The sequence below is a fragment of the Schistocerca gregaria genome, chromosome 4 (assembly GCF_023897955.1).
Source record: "Schistocerca gregaria isolate iqSchGreg1 chromosome 4, iqSchGreg1.2, whole genome shotgun sequence".
In the NCBI taxonomy this organism is placed as follows: domain Eukaryota; kingdom Metazoa; phylum Arthropoda; class Insecta; order Orthoptera; family Acrididae; genus Schistocerca; species Schistocerca gregaria.
Window position 1 is genome coordinate 587,520,092 of NC_064923.1, and position 19,025 is coordinate 587,539,116.

Consider the following 19,025-nt stretch of genomic DNA (forward strand, 5'->3'; position numbering starts at 1 on the left):
ATCTTTGTCCTTCCATGCTGCTGAGTGGAGTGCATTTGCACACTTTTATTTTATTTTATTTTGTTTTATTTTTTATTTTATTGACACCCCAGTAAGAATTACACCACATAGGCTGATATAAATAACTTCATGTTTCTGATGTTGATAGTTTTGATCAATATCAGTACTATAGGAAGTGTTTATTTCATCAGCAGCTCTTTATGATTTTTGTAAGGAAGAGAGATCACAGTTTAACATGTTGATGGGAGAATCATCAGAGGAGGGAAAGGATATATGCTGTGTCCTTCTCAATCAGACTTTCCATATTTGCCTTAAGCAATTTAGGGAAACCATTAGACTTTTGGGCAGGGTAACATATTTCCTAAGAGCAGCTCCCAAAACACATTCTTGAAAAATATTCTCTAGTACTCTTGGAACTTTCATTGTGAAGGAAGACAGTGGAGACTTCACAAAGGATAATGATCATTTTTATTTACCATCTATTTCAGTTTTCATTTTCCATTCACCTGTATTTACTAAAGTCACATTTATGTGCTATCAGTTTCAAAACCTTCACCTTCGAGCACCTTACAAGGATGTGGAAATTGATCTATGTCTGCTACCTACATCTGTCCATCACGTGACACATACTATTGACTGGGATCACCCCTGCAGCTGCATTCCACTAATAGCATACCAGAGCATTATTACATAAGAGAATGAATTAGTCTCAGTAGTCGGGCAGTTCGTCATGTGGAGAGTAGACACCAAGTCGCTAGCTCCTCATGTTAAGCCGACAGGGACTATTTTCTTCTCAAACATTGAAAAAATTTCATATGAGAGTGAAGTATTGTAGCACATAGTTGCAACCTCTCCCCCCCCCCCCCCCCCTTACTGAGCTAAACATTTCTTTGAAGGGAGGTGGAAAAGCATCAAAAATGGGCACATTAAACTCTCAGAGCCACTTGAGATCGAACAAAAAAACGAGGGATATTTCACATGCAGATATCTTCATTGAGAGCGTTAGGAAAGAACATGCAAATGTTGAGTAAGGAAACTGACTTCACAATAACACTGCAAAGTACAGTTCGATTAAAAAAGATGTCCCGGACTGTTAGTTTGTACTGTATGAACCTCTACAGCAATCCCAACAACAAATAGCTGTTTACAATTGAGCTTATAGTGTCACTACAGTGTCTAGTAAAAAAACAAAATTTAAGGGTACTGAAAGCAATGCAGCCCCAGATTCAAGTACCAAGTTTTAATCCTAAGAGAAAGAACATTTTACACAAGAAATAGCTCAGAACATATAATATAGCATTTTCATTAAAACTGCTCTCTCTTTCATTTTGGAGAAAATATGATTGCGTACCTGCCTCTGTGCCTTACGCAGACTTACTAATCCATATTTGTATGCATTTGTTGTGCTTTTGTCAATGGAGTTAAGTGCCAGATCAACAAATTGGGACAAATCTGGATTATTTAAATTTAGGTCAAAAGGGCACCCTAGACAAAATGCTTTTTTGGCAATCATTGGTTCTTCTACAGCAGGTACTGGATCCTCAATGTCTAATGCCGCTGTTGAGCCTATCTTTTCTTCTGGTTTTGAGTCTGATGTTTTCCCTGCTGTCACTTCTGGTTCAGGCACACCAACTTCAATTATTGATTCTAGGTATTTTTCAATCTCTGAGTCATCTATCGCTTTTCGATCATGTGGACGTGAGCCAACCTGTAAAACAAATTTCACAATCTTTATATTTATCATACAAGAGCATCTACTACCATTAATATCAACAGATATTCATTGTAAAAGGACAAGTGATGCAAGCTTTTATATACTACTAGCAGAGAATTTCCAATAAATAATATACAGTTTGTGGTTTCTGAACTGATGAAGTATGAAACTGTATTAAGTAACACCTGTGCTCAACACTTTCTGTACCTGTTCTTGTCTATAATCACATATCACTTCTTGGACAGTGAAACAAATCTTCAAGACTATTCTTTGCAATGTTGTGTAACAAAGATGCTTTTTATATACAGAGCTGCCAAACAAAATGGAAAATGCTTCAAAAATGTACAAAACGTTAAATCAAGTTGTGGAGGCATTGTTTTAGGCCAGGCACAAAACTAATGACAGGAATAAGAATTTCAGAAATAACTGAATGTAAACTAAGTACAAAAAGAAAGATTGCCACTTGTTGTAAAAAAACACTAAGTAGCAATCTATCTTTTCATATATTGTTGATATTCGTACCTGGACTTTCGATTGTTTGAATGTAAACTGATTATTACAATCATTCAGAGTGGATAACAACTGGCACCATAGTAGCAGAAGTAAGAATTTTGATTTTGTAATAATTTAGCAAGATCATCTAAAAAAAACTGCAACACCTTGAAATTACATTCAGCCAGAAAATGTGTGATAAGCAAAGAAGGTAATTAAAGTCAGTGCTGATTAGCTTCATCAGTACCCGCTCAATTCTTCAGAGCAAGCAGACTGGTGTTCCACTGAAATGTTCCATTGTGACAGAATGAGAAAATTAGAAGGAAATGATCACAAGAATGGCTTGCGTGCAGCTGCCCCTCTCTCTCACCACCACCACCACCACCACCACCACACCCTACTATTGCATACAACCACAGAAAACTGAATTCTCCACTATGCAATGTGCCCCTAAGGTATACACTTTAGTCGCAGCTGTTCTTCATCAGACTTTACTCTCTGTTTCTTCCTTCTTTTCCCATGTACATACGAGGGGCACTCAATAAGTAATGCAACACATTTTTTTCTCAGCCAGTTACAGTTGAAAAATGTGGAATTTGTTGTGGGACAACTTGAAGTACTCTCATTTCAGCTCCTACAGTTTCAACGTGTGGACATCCTCATTCAAGGTAATCAACAGATCACAAACAAACACCTCACTGCTCAAGTAAACATAACAAGTTCGATTTCCTTCTTCATGGTGAAGCAATCAACTCTGAAGTGTACTATGCTACCCTCAGTAATGTGAAGAAATGATTTCAGCGTGTTTGTCGCCAAAAAATGCTAATTAACGTCTCCTTCTCCAAGACAATGCCAGGCCTTGCACAAGACTGCACACTCAAGAGAAGCTGGCAAAACGTCAATGGACTGTTCTTCCTCATCCACCCTACATTCCAGATCTCGCACCTTCAGACTACTTTGTTTGGCTCAATGAAGGATGCACCCCACTGGAAGCAGTACTTGGATGATGGGGAGGTTATTGATGCAGCAAGATGTTAACTTCAACTTCCAACAGTAGAGTGGTACCATATGGGTACACAGGCCCTTTCAGTAAGGTGGCGTAAGACCGCCGCATTGAACAGGGATTATGTCAAAAACCAGGATTCTGTAGCCAAGAGTGGGGAATAGAATGATGTATTGGAATCTTGAATAAAACCAACCTGCTTTCAGAAAAAAATTGTATTGCATTGCTTAATGAACACCCCTCGTAATTCAGAAGCTGTGGACTACTCGACACCTGAACTATAAAATCAAGTGGTTGATTTTATGCCTTCAACTACTTGTAATTACTCAGGACTTTCCAGAGTTAATTGATATTAATATGAGAATTTAATCTGATTCCATCAAGTTATAAAAGTAACTGGGTGACCCAATGACTGTTAGTAAGTGCCAGAACATAAAATTATAGCACTGGGTGTTTGATCCCCAATCAAACATCTTTTTATGATACTTTCACCTCTAGCAGTGTATTTCTATGTATAAAATGACTAGTTCACCTGAAATGACTCTATTGGTAAACAATTCCTTTACTTAATGACTAGTTATGTAAGAACAGCTCCCCACCACACAATTCTGTTGATATCTAGAACTGATACTGCCAGTACACATCACAAACTGTGAACTACTATACTCAAAATACAAAATATGTTTGCTCACAATCAAAAACATTTTGATAAAAGTAAAAAAAATCAAATTAAATTAACAATGAGTGCAAAAAAGCTAAATCAAACTTGATGAAACACGTAAAGATGTTAAGAGAGGTATGAATTGGGGGAAAAGTTGACACAACATACAGGAAAATTAAATGTGTAGGTGTTAGCCAATAAGGAGAAGATGTCTCTGTGACAAGCATAAGAGAGCACCAAGAGATGCAGGAGAACCTCAAAGATGTTAATGATGTACAGAAGCTATCCTGAAATCTGATAGAACACATGAAGAGGTTCATGTGGATATCCAGTAATGTTGTTACTCTGACAGAACACTAAATGATGATATAATGTTGCAGTTGTTGAATTCTGTAGAAAGTGAAGGTACTACAAGGCTATTTTGGTTGGTGTCAAAAATCTAAGAAAGAAGCGACTTAACCAAGATTTCAAAAAATGCATTATCATCACATTACTAAAGAAGGTAAATGGTTATAAATGTAAAAACTATTGGATGATCCACTGACAAGTTACACTTTTAAACTGTTGAGCACATCTTACTACAAGAATAGAAAGAAAACTTGAGAAATAACTAAACAAAGATCAGTTTAGTCTCAGAAAGTGAAAATGCACCAGCAATTCCGACACTGTGTTTGCTATTAGTAGGAATACAGCAGAGGAAGCAAAACACATTCTTAGCTTCTGCAGACAAAAACAAAGCCTTCGACAATAGAAGGTGAAATAAAATGTTCACAATAATTGGAAGATTGGGTCTAACGTACAGAGCAAGAGGACTAATTTACACAGAGGAGGAGGAGGAGGAGGAGGAGGAGGAGGAGATTAGTGTTTAACATCCCGTCGACAAGGAGGTCATTAGAGACAGAGCACAAGCTCGGATTAGGGAAGGATGGGGAAGGAAATCAGCCATCCTTTCAAAGGAACCATCGTCCTCCCGAATGCGAGTCCAGTGTGCTAACCACTCGCCACCTTGCTTGGTTAATTTACACAATCCAAATGGGAACAACAGAAGTAGAGGTCTCAAAAAGACAATTTTGTGTTAACAAGATTGTAAGGCAGGGTTGAAACTTACCATCACTGTTGCTCAACTTTTAGACTGAAACAGCAATGAAGTGAAATAAAACTTCAAAAGAGGATGATCTGTGCAAGGGAATGTAAGGAAGACATAGAAGACCTGTTGAAAGGAAGAGACAGCATATTTATCATAGAATATGGCTTAAGGATAAACAAAGCAGAGATGTAAGTGATGAAGAGTAATAGAAAGGGTAATAACAAAATGTTAATGTCAAAACTTGTAATGACGACGCAGCAGCAGCGGCGGCGGCGGCAGCAGCAGAAGTAATAGTCTTACTAGCTGTAGCTGTAGCCGTAGTAGTAGTAGTAGTAGTAGTAGTAGTAGTAGTAGCAGCAGCAGCAGCAGCAGCAGCAGCAGCAGCAGCAGTAGTAGTAGAAGAAGAAGATACATTTGTGCTATTTATGGTGGAAGACTACGTATTGTGGCCCAAAGCAAGGAAGATAACAGTTGTATGAAAACACATGGAATAAAGCTTTCTTCAATATTAGTGATCTACTAGTATAACTAATTAATGGAAAATCTCATATAAAGATGTGAAACAATTACTAACAAAGAGATAGAGGGGCTGGCCAGTACTTACCTCAGCTCAGTACAGCCGACAGAAAAACAAAAAACAACCGAAAATTGAAGTTCCTAGCTTTCGGAATAAATGTTCCTTCATCAGGGAGGAGAGAGGGGAAAGAAAGGGAAGAAGGGAAAATTGGATTTAGTTACTCACAACCCAGGTTATGAAGCAACAGGGAAAGGAAAACAACCATGCCTCCATCCTTGCTACCTTCCCTGTTTTCCTTTCCCTGTTGCTTCATCACCTGGGTTGTGAGTAACTAAATCCACTTTCCCTTCTTCCCTTTCTTTCCCCTCTCTCCTCCCTGATGAAGGAACATTTATTCCGAAAGCTAGGAACTTAAATTTTCGGTTGTTTTTTGTGTTTCTATCGGCTGTACTGAGCTGAGGTAAGTACTGGCCAGCCCCTCTATCTCTTTGTTAGTGATCTACTAGTATTGCAAATTAGTCTGGTAATGAGAGGTAGTTCCTTAAATCATGTCTGGAGTACAGCATTGTATGCAGTTGAAACACAGGCCATTAGAAATCTGGAAGAGAGGAAACCGGAAGCATTTGAAATCTGGTGCCATCAAAGTATATTAAAGGTTAGGTTCGGTGATAAAAGACTAAATGAAGTAGTACTAAAAGTAATAGGTGCAGAACACCCTTAGTAAAATTGAAGGGACACTTTAGTAGGACCTCTGCTACAGCTTCTGGGTACAGTTCACTTGACACTTGAAGATGCAGCATATAGAGGAAAATATTAGGAACAGAATCGGACTGCAATACCAAATAGAGGTAGAATGTAAATGATAATGGAAAATCTCATATAAAGATGTAAAACAAATACTAACCTTTCCCTGTTGCTTCATAATCTGGGTTGTGAGTAACTAAATCCACTTTCCCTTCTTCCTCTTTTTTTCCCCTCTCTCCTCCCTGATGAAGGAACAAGGTTCCGAAAGCTAGGAATGTAAATTTTCTGTTCTGTTTTGTGTTATCTATCGGCTGTACTGAGCTGAGGTAAGTACTGGCCAGCCCCTCTATCTGTTAGTAGAATGTAAATGGATAGACAAAAAATCTACTCACCAAGCGGTGGCAGGGGAACACACACACACACACACACACACACACACACACACACACACACAAAAGGATTTAACTTTCACAAGCTTTTGGAGACAGTGGTTCCTTCTTCTGGTAGAAGAGTTGAAGGGGTAGGAAGATGGATGAAAGAAAAGGACTGGATCAGTTTAGGGAATGGGGTACAGATCAGAATAGTCACTCAGAACCCTGGGTCAGGTGAGACTTACGGGACAGGATGAGAAGGAAAGACTCATTGTTGGGGACTGCACCATACGAGATTTAAAAACTTGAGAGCATAAAGGTGGAAGACAAGCTAATATAGAAGACCGAGATTACTACTAAGACTTTGTGCATGTGTTAATAAAGAATGAAAAGCTAAGTGCATTGTACGTAACACGTAAAGGGGGGGGGGGGGGGAGGACTAAAAGTAGACAAGTCAGAAAATAAAAGGTGTAGAAAACTAAAATGGAGTGAAGAAAGGATTCAGTACTGTGAAGAAATGTTGAGACCGAAGGAATTAATGTAAATTAAGGCCAACTGGGTGGCGAGAACTAAGGACAAGTTGTAGTGCTAGTTCCCACCCGTGGAGTTCTGAGAAACTGGTGTATGCGGGAAGAATCCAGATGGCACATGTGATGAAATAGGCACTGAGATCATGACTGTCATGTTTGACAAATTGCTCTGCAACAGGATATTGTGTGTTGCCTGTATACACACTCTGCCTATGCCCATTCATCCTGACTGATAACTGGGTTATAGTCGTGGAGATGTGAAAGGCCAAACAGAATTTACAAAACAGTTGGTACAGGATGTGTGCCGTTTCACTGATGGCTCTCCCTTTGACAGTATATGTTTTGGCAGTTACTGGTGGTGGTAGGAGGGTGCATAGGGCAAGTCTTGCAGTGGGGGGATGGTCACAGGGGTAGGAGCCATAGAATGGGGAGATGGGTGCAGAAGGAGCATAGGGTCTGACACGGATATTGCGGAGCTTGGGAGGGTGACAAAAAGCTATTCTAGGATTGGTGAGCAAAATCTCAGACACACTGGATCTCATTTCAGGGCACGATTTTAGTAAGCCATGGCCTTGTCAAAGTGGCCTGATACATCTGCATAGATGAAGAGTATGGTGGGTGCAATAGTTACATGGAGACAAAAAAAATTACTCATGAGTGGAAAAATGCTCCTATCAGAGCACAAGAAAATGTTAATATGTTCTTGTTTATTTCAAAGACTCTGATTGAAAAGTGGGGTACCAGCTGCCTCATTGTGCATTCCTCAGCATCTTTAAAAACCTCCGTAAAAATTTTGGGATGCGAACATATTCACCCTTTTCTTAACATGCAAATTCACCTCAGATTCCTACAAGCTCCTCGAACTGAAACTCACTCACATCTACAAGTCCACCACTGTAAGTAGCTCATATCTATCTACTCCCAGTAGCCTTTTCTCTCTCACTCAATCATCCCAACTCATTGTCATTATCTCTATGAGTCTCTCTGTCATTGTCTCCTGTGTCACAGCCATGGACCCTTTCATTCTGTTCTATTACCAGTCTCCCCTCATTGTGACTGTCTCCCTCTTGCTGTCTCTTACTGTCACTATCTTTTCCATTTCTTCCCACTGCTGCTCTCTCTTCTCACTGTCACGATCTCAATCTATCTTGTTGTTATTGTCATAGAACGTCTCTCACTATCGCTGGCTCTCACAAATTTTCTCTTCCTCTTTGTTCCTTCCCCCCCTTGCACTGTCTCCACTCTTTTCCTAGCTCTGTTTTGTCACTGTCAACTATGTTCCACTACTGCTGTCTCCCTCGCTCTTTCTATAACACAATCACTGTCTACTATCTCCCAGTATAATTACTTTTCCGTCTCCTTGCCATTGCCAGAGTTTCCTTCTCTCTCAGCATAAAAAAGCGCATATATGTTCTCATGCCACTTGGATAAACAGGAACATATACACATTTTTTGTACTCCAATAGGAGCATTTTTCCATTGTTTCCCTTCTTTTCCATGCTGCAGTAGGAGGTGTAACTCATATGAAAAGAAATGTATTGTCAGCAAAATTTAGGTAGTTTCTTTAGGTGAACTGAAATAACAGAACTGATTTTACACCTCAGACCAGATTTTATGTAAACAAAAATTTTGCATGTGCTTCAGTACACCACCATTGGGTTTCCAGATGACAACGGAGACAGTTTACAGCATATTTCTCTGTGTTATGTCACTATATGAACTATGTTTCTGCCTCACACCATATTGTACATGCATATTTTACATCTACAAGTAGTGTAACTTTGAACACCTCTCTCTCTCTCTCTCTCTCTCTCTCTCTCTCTCTCTCTCTCTCTCTCATAACTGTATAAACCCAAGTGCTATACAAAACACATGACCCTATGTTCTTATCGTCAACAGAACCAGAGGTATGATTACTGTTTTTATGTGCAGCATTAAGGAAAATAAAGACTGAGGTCTTAATAAAATAAATATTGGAATTATTTCTCCATTCACAAAGAACCTTTCATATTCTCTCCAGTGTGAATCTTTGTTTCAATTCTTATTCATTATCAATAACTTATGGTGTCAACTTTTAGAGGACTGATGTAACAATAGTCACTAGCTTGTGTAAAGGATGAAAATCTGTTTAATACGTACATCAAATGACTGTAGTGCTGCAGTCTCCTCTACATCCACACGGCATTCAGGAGATGAGTAGATCACATCTCCTTTCCAAGGTCGATTCCAACGTGTCAAATTGCAAACCATATTTGTTAAGTCTTCATTTTCTGGACATGTTTTATTAAGAGGAAATGAGAGCAATTTGAGACACAGTGAAGGCACTACCTTAAGCTGAAGATTTATCAAAGATCCCTGTGATCCAGGTGTCACCTGAAAATTAATAAGGCTAGAACCAAAATATTACACAACAAGATAAAATAATTTACAAATTTTCAAAAATCATTTTATATGTGTTTGTGTCACTGACCTTACAATATAAATAGAAATTACTTGAAAGCTTTTGTCGTCCTTGCAAGCACAATTCTTGCACAAGACTCTGTTTCATAATACAACAGGAAACACTGATTTAATTATAAGCAAACGAAAAATAAACAGACACTAGATATCCAATCACTATACTTTAATTCTACTATTATGGTACACTTTGGAGGCTTAACTTCATTGTCAGGTGACAGTTTTGATTTTTAGTTCAAAAGCTTTGTTCCCAGGAAAGCAACAATCTTAAAATGTCTAGAAATATATTAAAATTCTTACTTTGATGCCCCTTGATTCATGGATGGGGAAAATGTAACACATTTAGAATTGGTTTTACATGCCTGGAGTTGTGTATTTGCTACCAAGGAAAATGATGCACAACACTACATGTGTTGACACACATTTTAATTATTATCAAACTCAATCAAAGCACTTCTAGAAATTATAGCTCATTACTTTCTTGAATCAATGGTGCTGACGTAAAAAAACACAACTGTCACCTAACTGTAGTGATTGTGAAGGTTGTGTCTGTTTATTTTCAGTTTAAACATACAGTTATGGAAGCAGCTTATAAAACATGTTTGTGTGTAAACAGTGTTAATTATTTCAGTTCCCTGCACACATTATTTTGCAGCTAATAAAATATGGTCAAAGCTGTGCAAGTAAATAATACCATTTTCTCCGCTCTTATGATGTCGTGAAGATTGTAAGAAAACTTTGATTGCGATAACCCATTTAAATGTAGAACAGCTTCTTGTGCAATTTTTGGCATCTCATCTTCTGAGCCAGAGTACTGAGTCTGTGTTTCAGAAAGAGGGAAGCAGCTGCTGTCCCTGGCCACAGCTTCTGACTGTTGTGTACTGATGATTTCAACCTCACACACTTCAAACTGTAACACATCGCCTTCATCTGCGTTTATAACTTTCACTGTCGCGTACACTTCTGTGCCATCATGTGTTTCCTAAAAGATTAACACAACAATATAAAGGAAAAGGAATTTAGTAAATATATTTTTTTAATGCCAGAAGAGAGATTTAATTTAAAATATGAATTTATTCCAAAATGAAGAAACAAAAGAGGAGTTCCACTGTACCCACTCCAAAAGTAGGAACAACTCCAGTGCTACTCACATATATTTTAATTAAATCAAGTAACTGAAAACCCAGGATGGAATGTAACAATATTATGAAAAGGAAAGCTGCTACTCACCACACAGCGCAGACACTGAGTTGCAGATAGGCACAACAAAAAGAATGAGAATAACAAATTTAATAACAACAATAATGTAACTCTTCAGGCTTTCCCGGCGAGATCTTGACTTGTGGAACAATCGGGTCTACTGCCGGATGTTTGTGTCGCTCTGGCACAATATTTCGACCACATAACTCGTTGCCTTCTTCAGGTGCTACCTGAGACTGTCGTGTTGGATGATCTTGTCTAGTATTTATGCCTAGACGGCGCTGGGTGCTCTCATTGCCGTCCAGGCCCGCCTGGCGCTGCCTGTAATGTGTTGTCTCTTCCCTGGTGTTCCCTCGGACATCTGCGCCCGACTTGGACGCCATTTGTGTCAGCTCTCTGAGGCCTGTCCTGTGTCGGGCGTTCTGTTCGTGGTCCAGGTGCTGCTCCTGAGGTTTTTACCCCTCCCTGGTGCTCCCACAGACGTCCACGCCCGGCTCGTCCACCATCTGTGGTCGTGGCAGTTGTCTGGGGCCGGACCCGCATGTGGCGTTCCGTTCGTGGTCTGCACCCGCTTGGCGCTGCTCCCGAGGTGTAGGCACTTCCCTGGTGCTCCGACAGTCGTCCGTGCTCAGCTCGTCCATCATCTGCGGTCGTGGCGGCTGTCAATGGCCCGTCCTGTGTCGGGAGTTGCGTTCGCGGTCCGCTCCTGCCTGGCACTACTCCTGCAGTGTTACTACTTCTTGAGGAGTTTGTTGGTTCATTTCGTTGAGCCCTGATAAGCTCCAGAGCTGGACTCCACGCCGAGCTGAGCTGGTAACCGCTGTCTCGGTTTATTAGGTTGTCTGTGACCTTGACCTCGATGGCCTCCTTTATGACACTGTCCCAAAATCTTGGCGTCTGTGTCACAATTTTGATGTTGTTATAGTCCATTGAGTGGCCGAGCTCCAGGCAGTGCTCCGCTATGGCAGATTATTGCCTGTCTGGTGTGCCTCTGGTGTTCTTTGCACCTGACGTCCACTGTCCTGGTAGTCTGGCCAATGTAGGACTTTCCACACTGGCAGGGGATGTTGTAAATGCCTGGTTTACGTAGCCCCAGGTCGTCCTTCACACTCCCTAGCATGGTCCCAATTTTGGAGGGTGGACAGAAGATACTCTTCATAGCCATAGCGGAGCACTGCCTGGAGCTCAGTCACTCAATGGACTATAACAACATCAAAATTGTGACACAGACGCCAAGATTTTGGGACAGTGTCATAAAGGAGGCCATCGAGATCAAGGTCACAGACAACCTAATAAACCGAGACAGTGGTTACCAGCTCAGCTCGGCGTGGAGTCCAGCTCTGGAGCTTATCAGGGCTCGATCCAACAAACTCTTCAAGAAGTAGTAACACTACAGGAGTAGCGCCAGGCGAGTGTGGACCGTGAACGCAACTCCCGACGCAGGACGGGCCTTTGACAGCCGCCAAGACCGCAGATGATGGACGAGCCGAGCACGAATGACCGTCGGAGCACCAGGGAAGTGCCAACACCGCAGGATCAGCGTCAGGCGGGCGCGGACCGCGAATGGAGCGCCCAACAAAGTACAGGCCTCAGAGAGCTGCCACAGATGGAGACCAAGTCGAGCGCGGACGTCCGAGGGAGCACCGGGCAAGAAACAACACCTTACAAGCATCGCCAGGCGTGCGCGGACCGCGAACAGAGCCCCCGACGCGAGACACACCTCAGACAGCTGCCACAACTGCAGATGGTGGACTAGGCCTGGTGCGGATGTTCGTTGGAGCACCAGGGAAGTGCCTACACCTCAGGAGCAGCACCAAGCGAGTGCGGACCACGAACGGAACGCCACATGCGGGTCCGGCCCCAGACAACTGCCACAATCACAGATGGTGGACGAGCCGGGCGCGGACGTCGGTGGGAGCACCAGGGAGGGGTAAAAACTCAGGAGCAGCACCTGGACCATGAACAGAATGCCCGACACAGGACAGGCCTCAGAGAGCTGCCACAGATGATGCCCAAGTCAGGTGCGAACGTCCGAGGGAACACCGGGGAAGAGACAAACATTACAAGCAGCGCCAGGCGAATGCGGACGGCCAAGAGAGCTCCCAGCGCCCTCTGGGCATAAATACTGGACAAGATCCTCCAACACGGCGGTCTCAGGTAGCACCTGAAGAAGGCAACGAGTTACGTGGCCGAAATATTGTGCCAGAGCGACACAAACATCCGGCAGTAGACCCGATTGTTCCACATGTCAACAACAATACTAATAATATAGTGGAGATGCTGAGTCACAGATAAGCGCAACAAAAAGACTCTCACAATTAAAGCTTTTGGCCATTAAGTTCTTTGCCAACAGCGCGCACGCACACGCACACACACACACACACACACACACACACACACACACACACACACACACACACACGACTGCAGTCTCAGGCAACTGAAACCACACTACGAGTCAAGTGCTGCAGGTCAGACTGATGGCAGGGGAGAGGTGGGGTGATGGAAGGGTGGGGTGGGGTGGGGTGGGGGCAGTAACAGAAAAGGAGAGAAATAAAAAGATTGGTTGTGGTTGTGGAATGATGGCTGTGTATGGCTCTAATGGGAAGGGACTGGATGGGTGAGGACAGTGAATAACGTAGGTTGAGGCCAGGAGGGTTACAGGAATACAGGATGTATTGTAGCGAAAGTTCTCACCTGTGCAATTCAGAAAAGCTGGTGTTGGTGGGGAGGATCCATATGGCACAGGCTGTGAAACAGTCATTGAAATGAAGGATATCATGTTTGGCAGTGTGTTCAGCAACAGGGTGGTCCACTTGTTTCTTGGCCAGAGTTTGTCAGTGGTCATTCAGGTGGACAGACAGCTTGTTGGTTGTCATGCCTACACAGAAAGCAGCACAGTGGTTGCAGCTTAGCTTGTAGACCACGTGCCTGGTTTCACAGGTAGCCCTGCGTTTGAAGGGATAGGTGATGTTCGTGACCTGACTGGAGTAGGTGGTGGTGGGAGGATGTATGTGACAGGTCTTGCATCTATGTTTATTACAGGGGTATGAGCCATGAGGTAAGGGATTGGGAGCAGGGGTTGTGTAAGGATGGACGAGTATATTGTGCAGGTTCGGCGGACAGCGAAATACCACTGTGAGACGGGTGGGAAGGATAGTGGGCAACAATTTTCTCATTTCAGTGCACAATGAGAGGTAATCGAAACCCTGATGAAGAATGCAATTCAGTTGCTCCAGTCCTGGGTGGTACTGAGTCACAAGGGGAATGCTCTTCTGTGGCCGGACAGTGGGACTTTGGGAGGCGGTGGAAGACTGGAAAGATAATATACAGGGGATTTGTTTTTGTACAAGGTTGGGAGAATAATTACAGTCATTGAAGGCTTCAGTGATACCTTGGTATATTTGAAAGGGGACTGCTCGTCACTGCAGATGCGACAACCACAGGTGGCTAGGCTGTGCATAAGGGACTCTTGGTATGGAACGGGTGGCAACTGTCGAAGCGGAGGTAGGTTTGATATGGATGGAGATACTGTAGTAGCCACCTTTGAGGTGGAGGTCAACATCTCAGAAGCTGCCTTGTTGGGTTGAGTAGGACCAGGTGAAGCAACCACTGTGCTGCATTCTATGTAAGCATGACAACCAACAAGCCGTCTGTCTGTATGAATGGCCACAGACAAAGTGTGGCCAAGAAACAAGTGGACCACCCTGTTACTGAACACTGCCAAACATGATATCCTTCATCTCAAAGACTGCTTAACAGCCTAAGCCATATAGATCCTTCCACCAACAGGTGGGAATTTTCCCTGCAATACATCCTGCATTCCCATAACCCTCCTGGCCTCAACCTTCATTAGTCACTGTCCTCACCATCTAGCCCCTACCCTTTTTCCAGTCCAGCCATACACAGCAATCATTCCACCAACACACTCATTCTTTTCATTTCTCTCCTTTTCCACTATCTGCCCCCCTCCCCACCTCTCCCCTGCCCACCGTCTGATCTGCAGCACTTCATTTTTCACCACCCCGTCCCCGTCCCAGCCTCCTCCTTACCCCCACCCAGTCGCCACTCCCATCATGCACTGGTGCTGCTGCTCAAAGTGTGGTTTCAGTTGCATGAGACTGCAGTTGTTTGCGTGAGTTGCTTTGTGTGTGTGTGTGTGTGTGTGTGTGTGTGTGTGTGTGTGTGTGTGTGTGTGTGAGTGTGGGGGGAGGGGCATTCATGTGCACTGTATGTGTGTCTAGTGTTGGCAACGGCCTTAGTGGCCGAAAGCTTTAATTGTGACAGTCTTTTTGTTGAACCTGTCTGCAACTCAGCACCTGTGCAATATGGTGAGTAGCAACTTCTCTTCTCATAATATTGTTACTTTCCACCCTGGATTTTCCATTGTTTAATAGTAACAACAATAATAATAATAATAATAATAACAATAATAATAATAATTAGTAGTAGTAGTAGTAGTAGTAGTGGTAACAGTACACAGAGAAACTATCTACAGAATCAACACCCTAAAACCTGGTTTTAAACTTATGTTCCATAGCAGCAGGAATCTGATAATTGGTTTCCATCACTTGGGTCATTTTTATACTCTTAACACAAATCCAGAGCTTTCAGCGCCAAGTGATAGGGACTACTTCAGGGCAGGGATGACCTATAACTCTGCTTACGTACAGTGCTCATGCATATGTACCAATCTCTCTCACATGACTGCACACTTCCACTCCCCCTCCCCCCACTATCTGAACAGAAAGGGGGGAAAGAAACCGCAAAAGTATCACACACAGCTTTATTTCATATTTTGAAAAGGATAAATTATAACAAAAAAAAATTAACAATTTATAAAATTATTGATAAATATAACAATGAAAATAATCACAATTGGAAAGGATAAATTGTTACTCAACATTTAGCAGAGATGTTGAGTTGTGAAGAGGCACAACATAAGGACTGTTAAAAAAGTAAGCTTTTGGCCAAAAGGCCTTGTTCTGAAATAGCCCCCCCCCCCCCCCCCCCTCCCCAACAGGCACACACATACATTCACGCAATCACAACTCCACACACATGACAACTGTGTCTGGCTATAGCCAGAGAGACAGTGATCTCTCTCTCTCTCTCTCTCTTTTTCTCTTGTGTGTGTGTGTGTGTGTGTGTGTGTGTGTGTGTGTGTGTGTTTTGTTTACTCCAGAAGGAGGCCTTTTGGCCAAAAGCTTACTTGTTTAGCAATCTTTTTGTTGTGCCTGCCTGTGACACATCACCTTCACTATGTCGTGAGTAGCACTTTATCCCTTTCATAAAATTTTCATTATTCCATCCTGGATTTTCTGTTGTACGATTTTGTTTCATATTACATATTCCTCAACAACACTGATCACAAACAAAACAAATTTTTAGTATTGTTTGTTTATTTTTTGTGTGCTGAATACATAATAAAATTTATATCTGATAGGAACTGTCAGTGTACAGAGAGATGCAGGCAGTTTCACAGATTTCTGTCACTCACGTTGCCATGTAACTGTGACTCATTTAGTTTCATGACTGAAAAAAGTCTTTCATGCACATATGTTGATGAAAACATTGATATCATTTCTGCAACATTAGTATGAAGACATGGAAACTCTTCCCAAGGAAAACATTGTAGTGCTCCTGAATGGTTTAACATAAACGAATTTATCTTTTAAATGAGAATTACATTGCTGATCGAACAGTTCCATCTTTAGTGCTTTCAACTGAAATGACAATGGTCTCAAAAAATGGTCAAAGCAGATGGAAGATTGGTACTGTCCTCAATCATTTAGGCACCAATTCGTCAAATACAACAACAGTGTGTTGAAAACTCACATTTTCTTTAACGACAATGAACTTAGGGAAATGGAATGTATTCCTCATCAGAAGGTGCCCCTCCTGCAATGCTATTTTCTTTTTAAATTGATACACTTTCGTAAAATCATAAATAAGTCGCTTCTCATCTTGCAATATCTTACTGGTGGCAGTCTGCAATCCATTCTGGATCTTCTAATTTTCATTCTTTCTTTCCTTTTTCCTTCACAAATTCAGTAACAGCAGATATTAAATCAAAAACTCATTCCAGGCATGTAATTTGCCTTAACCATTGTACTCTGCAGTAATACATAACATCTCCATACTCTTCATTGAATTCCATCAAAAACTGTTGAAACTGGCTATGTAACTACCAATTCAGTCACGTGTTCCATGCCTGAATATTTAACACAATGTGCTTCCTGATGTATAGAACAATGAATCCCATACAAATTGCCTGACAATCACTATAAATTTTAGCTCTTTCATCAAGATCTATCTCTTCAATTTCTTTCTGCATGGTGTTGTAAAGCTGTTTTAAAGCAAATCTGTGGTACCAATCAATTATGCTACTACATAATAGATACTGACAGTTCTCATCCTGCTCCTCTGTGATTCCCATTTACATTTGAAGGACTGTGACGACAGATTGCTCAATTGCCTCTTTTCATGCAAACAGCCACTGGACCTGGGGACTTCCTTTATACCAAACACTAATACTGAAGGACAAATGGCCCTTACACCACTGTTCTGCTGAACTAAAGAAAGTTGTGCCCACAAAAATAAGCTGCACCAAATGCTAAGCAAAGCTATGATGTACTAAGTAACGCTGAGACGGGCAGAATGTCTATCTCGGTAAATCTCAACTAACTGTTACTTCCAATTTCTTTCCTGCAAGTTGTACCTCTTCGAGCAGCAATTGTACTTCTTATCCTTTTGTTCACAATTTTTCCCTTTGTCCTGACATAGAACTCTTCAGATGTTATAAAAAGGTAGGGATTCTGTTGCATTTTCTAATGTGTGTACCTGTCAGGCCTGATCAATGTTTTTCCAGAATTCTGGCAGTAAACAGAAAATCCACAACTGCTGCAAAAAAATGTTGGTTGTGTGAGAAATATTTCAAACCACCATAACGCAAAATATATAAAATAGTATTTTTTAAACTAACTATGAATTACACTTACCAGACATTTTACTCACACATGTGTCTGTTTTAGATTTTTCTCTCAAATCCTTCAAGATCATTAGCTCCCTACCTGCCTATACCCTCCTTATGAGAAGCAAAGTCAGAGCAAACCTAAATGGGTGGTGCATACCTTTACCTATCATGAGAGTAGCACATGCAAGGCCTTTACAACGTTAAACTATGCAGAAGATAGTGGAAGTCAAGTTACAAGATCACAATATGAGAAATTTAGTCAAATGTTAAACAGTGCTATTAGGAAGGCCAACAAGTTACATAAATAGGTAAGTTAAATTGTTTAGTAAGTGAAATAAACTGCAAATAAAACTGAACTGGCACAGAGAATTTGTTGATGGACGTGACAGCAAAGACCAATTCAAAAGGGCATCAATGAAATTCACTGGTTTACTCTCCAAAGATGAAAAAAGGCATCAGAAAACACCCATACAACAGAGAAACGACGGACACACTAGACTCACACATGGCACATGAATGTGACACCAGCACAGATGGGTGAAAGTCACACGTGGCACACAATATGGAGGAGAATGTTGAGTGAAGGTGGAATGGGGGACTGAAGGAACACAGGAAGAAGGAGACTGTGTAGCAAACAGTGTGAGTATACACCAATGGGGTTGAGTGGGTGGCAGAAGGAAAGGGATGGAAGTTGGTGCGACTCAAGGGCTAGCCGAGATCGAGGCTAGGTGGATTGCAAGATTGAAGGACATATTGCACAAACAGTTCCCCTCAATACAGGTTGTGAAACAGCCAGTGAAGGTGAGAATGCTGCACTTGGTGGCATGTTTTGCCACTGGACGGTAAACTTTGTTCCCACCCCCATTTTGGTGGTAGCCATACATGTGGGTGGACAGCTGATTATTGATCACATCACAAAAAAGGTTGTGCAAAAGTTACAGCAGAGCAGGTTTACGACATGGATGCTGTCAAAGTTGGCCATATCTCTAATTGGTAGGATACACCTATGATGGGACTATTATCAAAGTGCCAGATGACTACATACCACAGGTTATTATCTGGGTCTTACCCACAGGGAGCCTAGGAGTTGGGAGATGTAGGTGGGGTTTGGGAGTAGATGCAAGGTAAGGATGAAACAGGATATTTCGTAGACTGGAAAGGGGGTGGAGGGGGGCAGGGGTGGGGTGGGGGTGGGGGGTTAGATGGAATAATATCACTTTGGGAGAGCTGGGAAGCCACCCAAATGACATGAAGACATTGATTCAGACGGGGT

The 19,025-nt window shown here is 41.9% G+C and overlaps 1 protein-coding gene across 2 annotated transcripts in view; it reads right to left on the reverse strand.

The window, feature by feature from the left end:
• LOC126267069 (uncharacterized) overlaps positions 1-19,025 on the reverse strand; it is a 239,982-nt gene that overhangs the window by 212,007 nt on the left and 8,950 nt on the right. For both annotated transcript variants that reach the window (XM_049971922.1, XM_049971923.1), the window contains exons 3-5: positions 10,271-10,558; positions 9,259-9,492; positions 1,352-1,708 (exon numbers count right to left, since the gene is read on the reverse strand). In XM_049971922.1, coding sequence (XP_049827879.1) covers positions 1,352-1,708; positions 9,259-9,492; positions 10,271-10,558 — 879 coding nt within the window. The remainder of the gene's footprint in view (positions 1-1,351; positions 1,709-9,258; positions 9,493-10,270; positions 10,559-19,025) is intronic.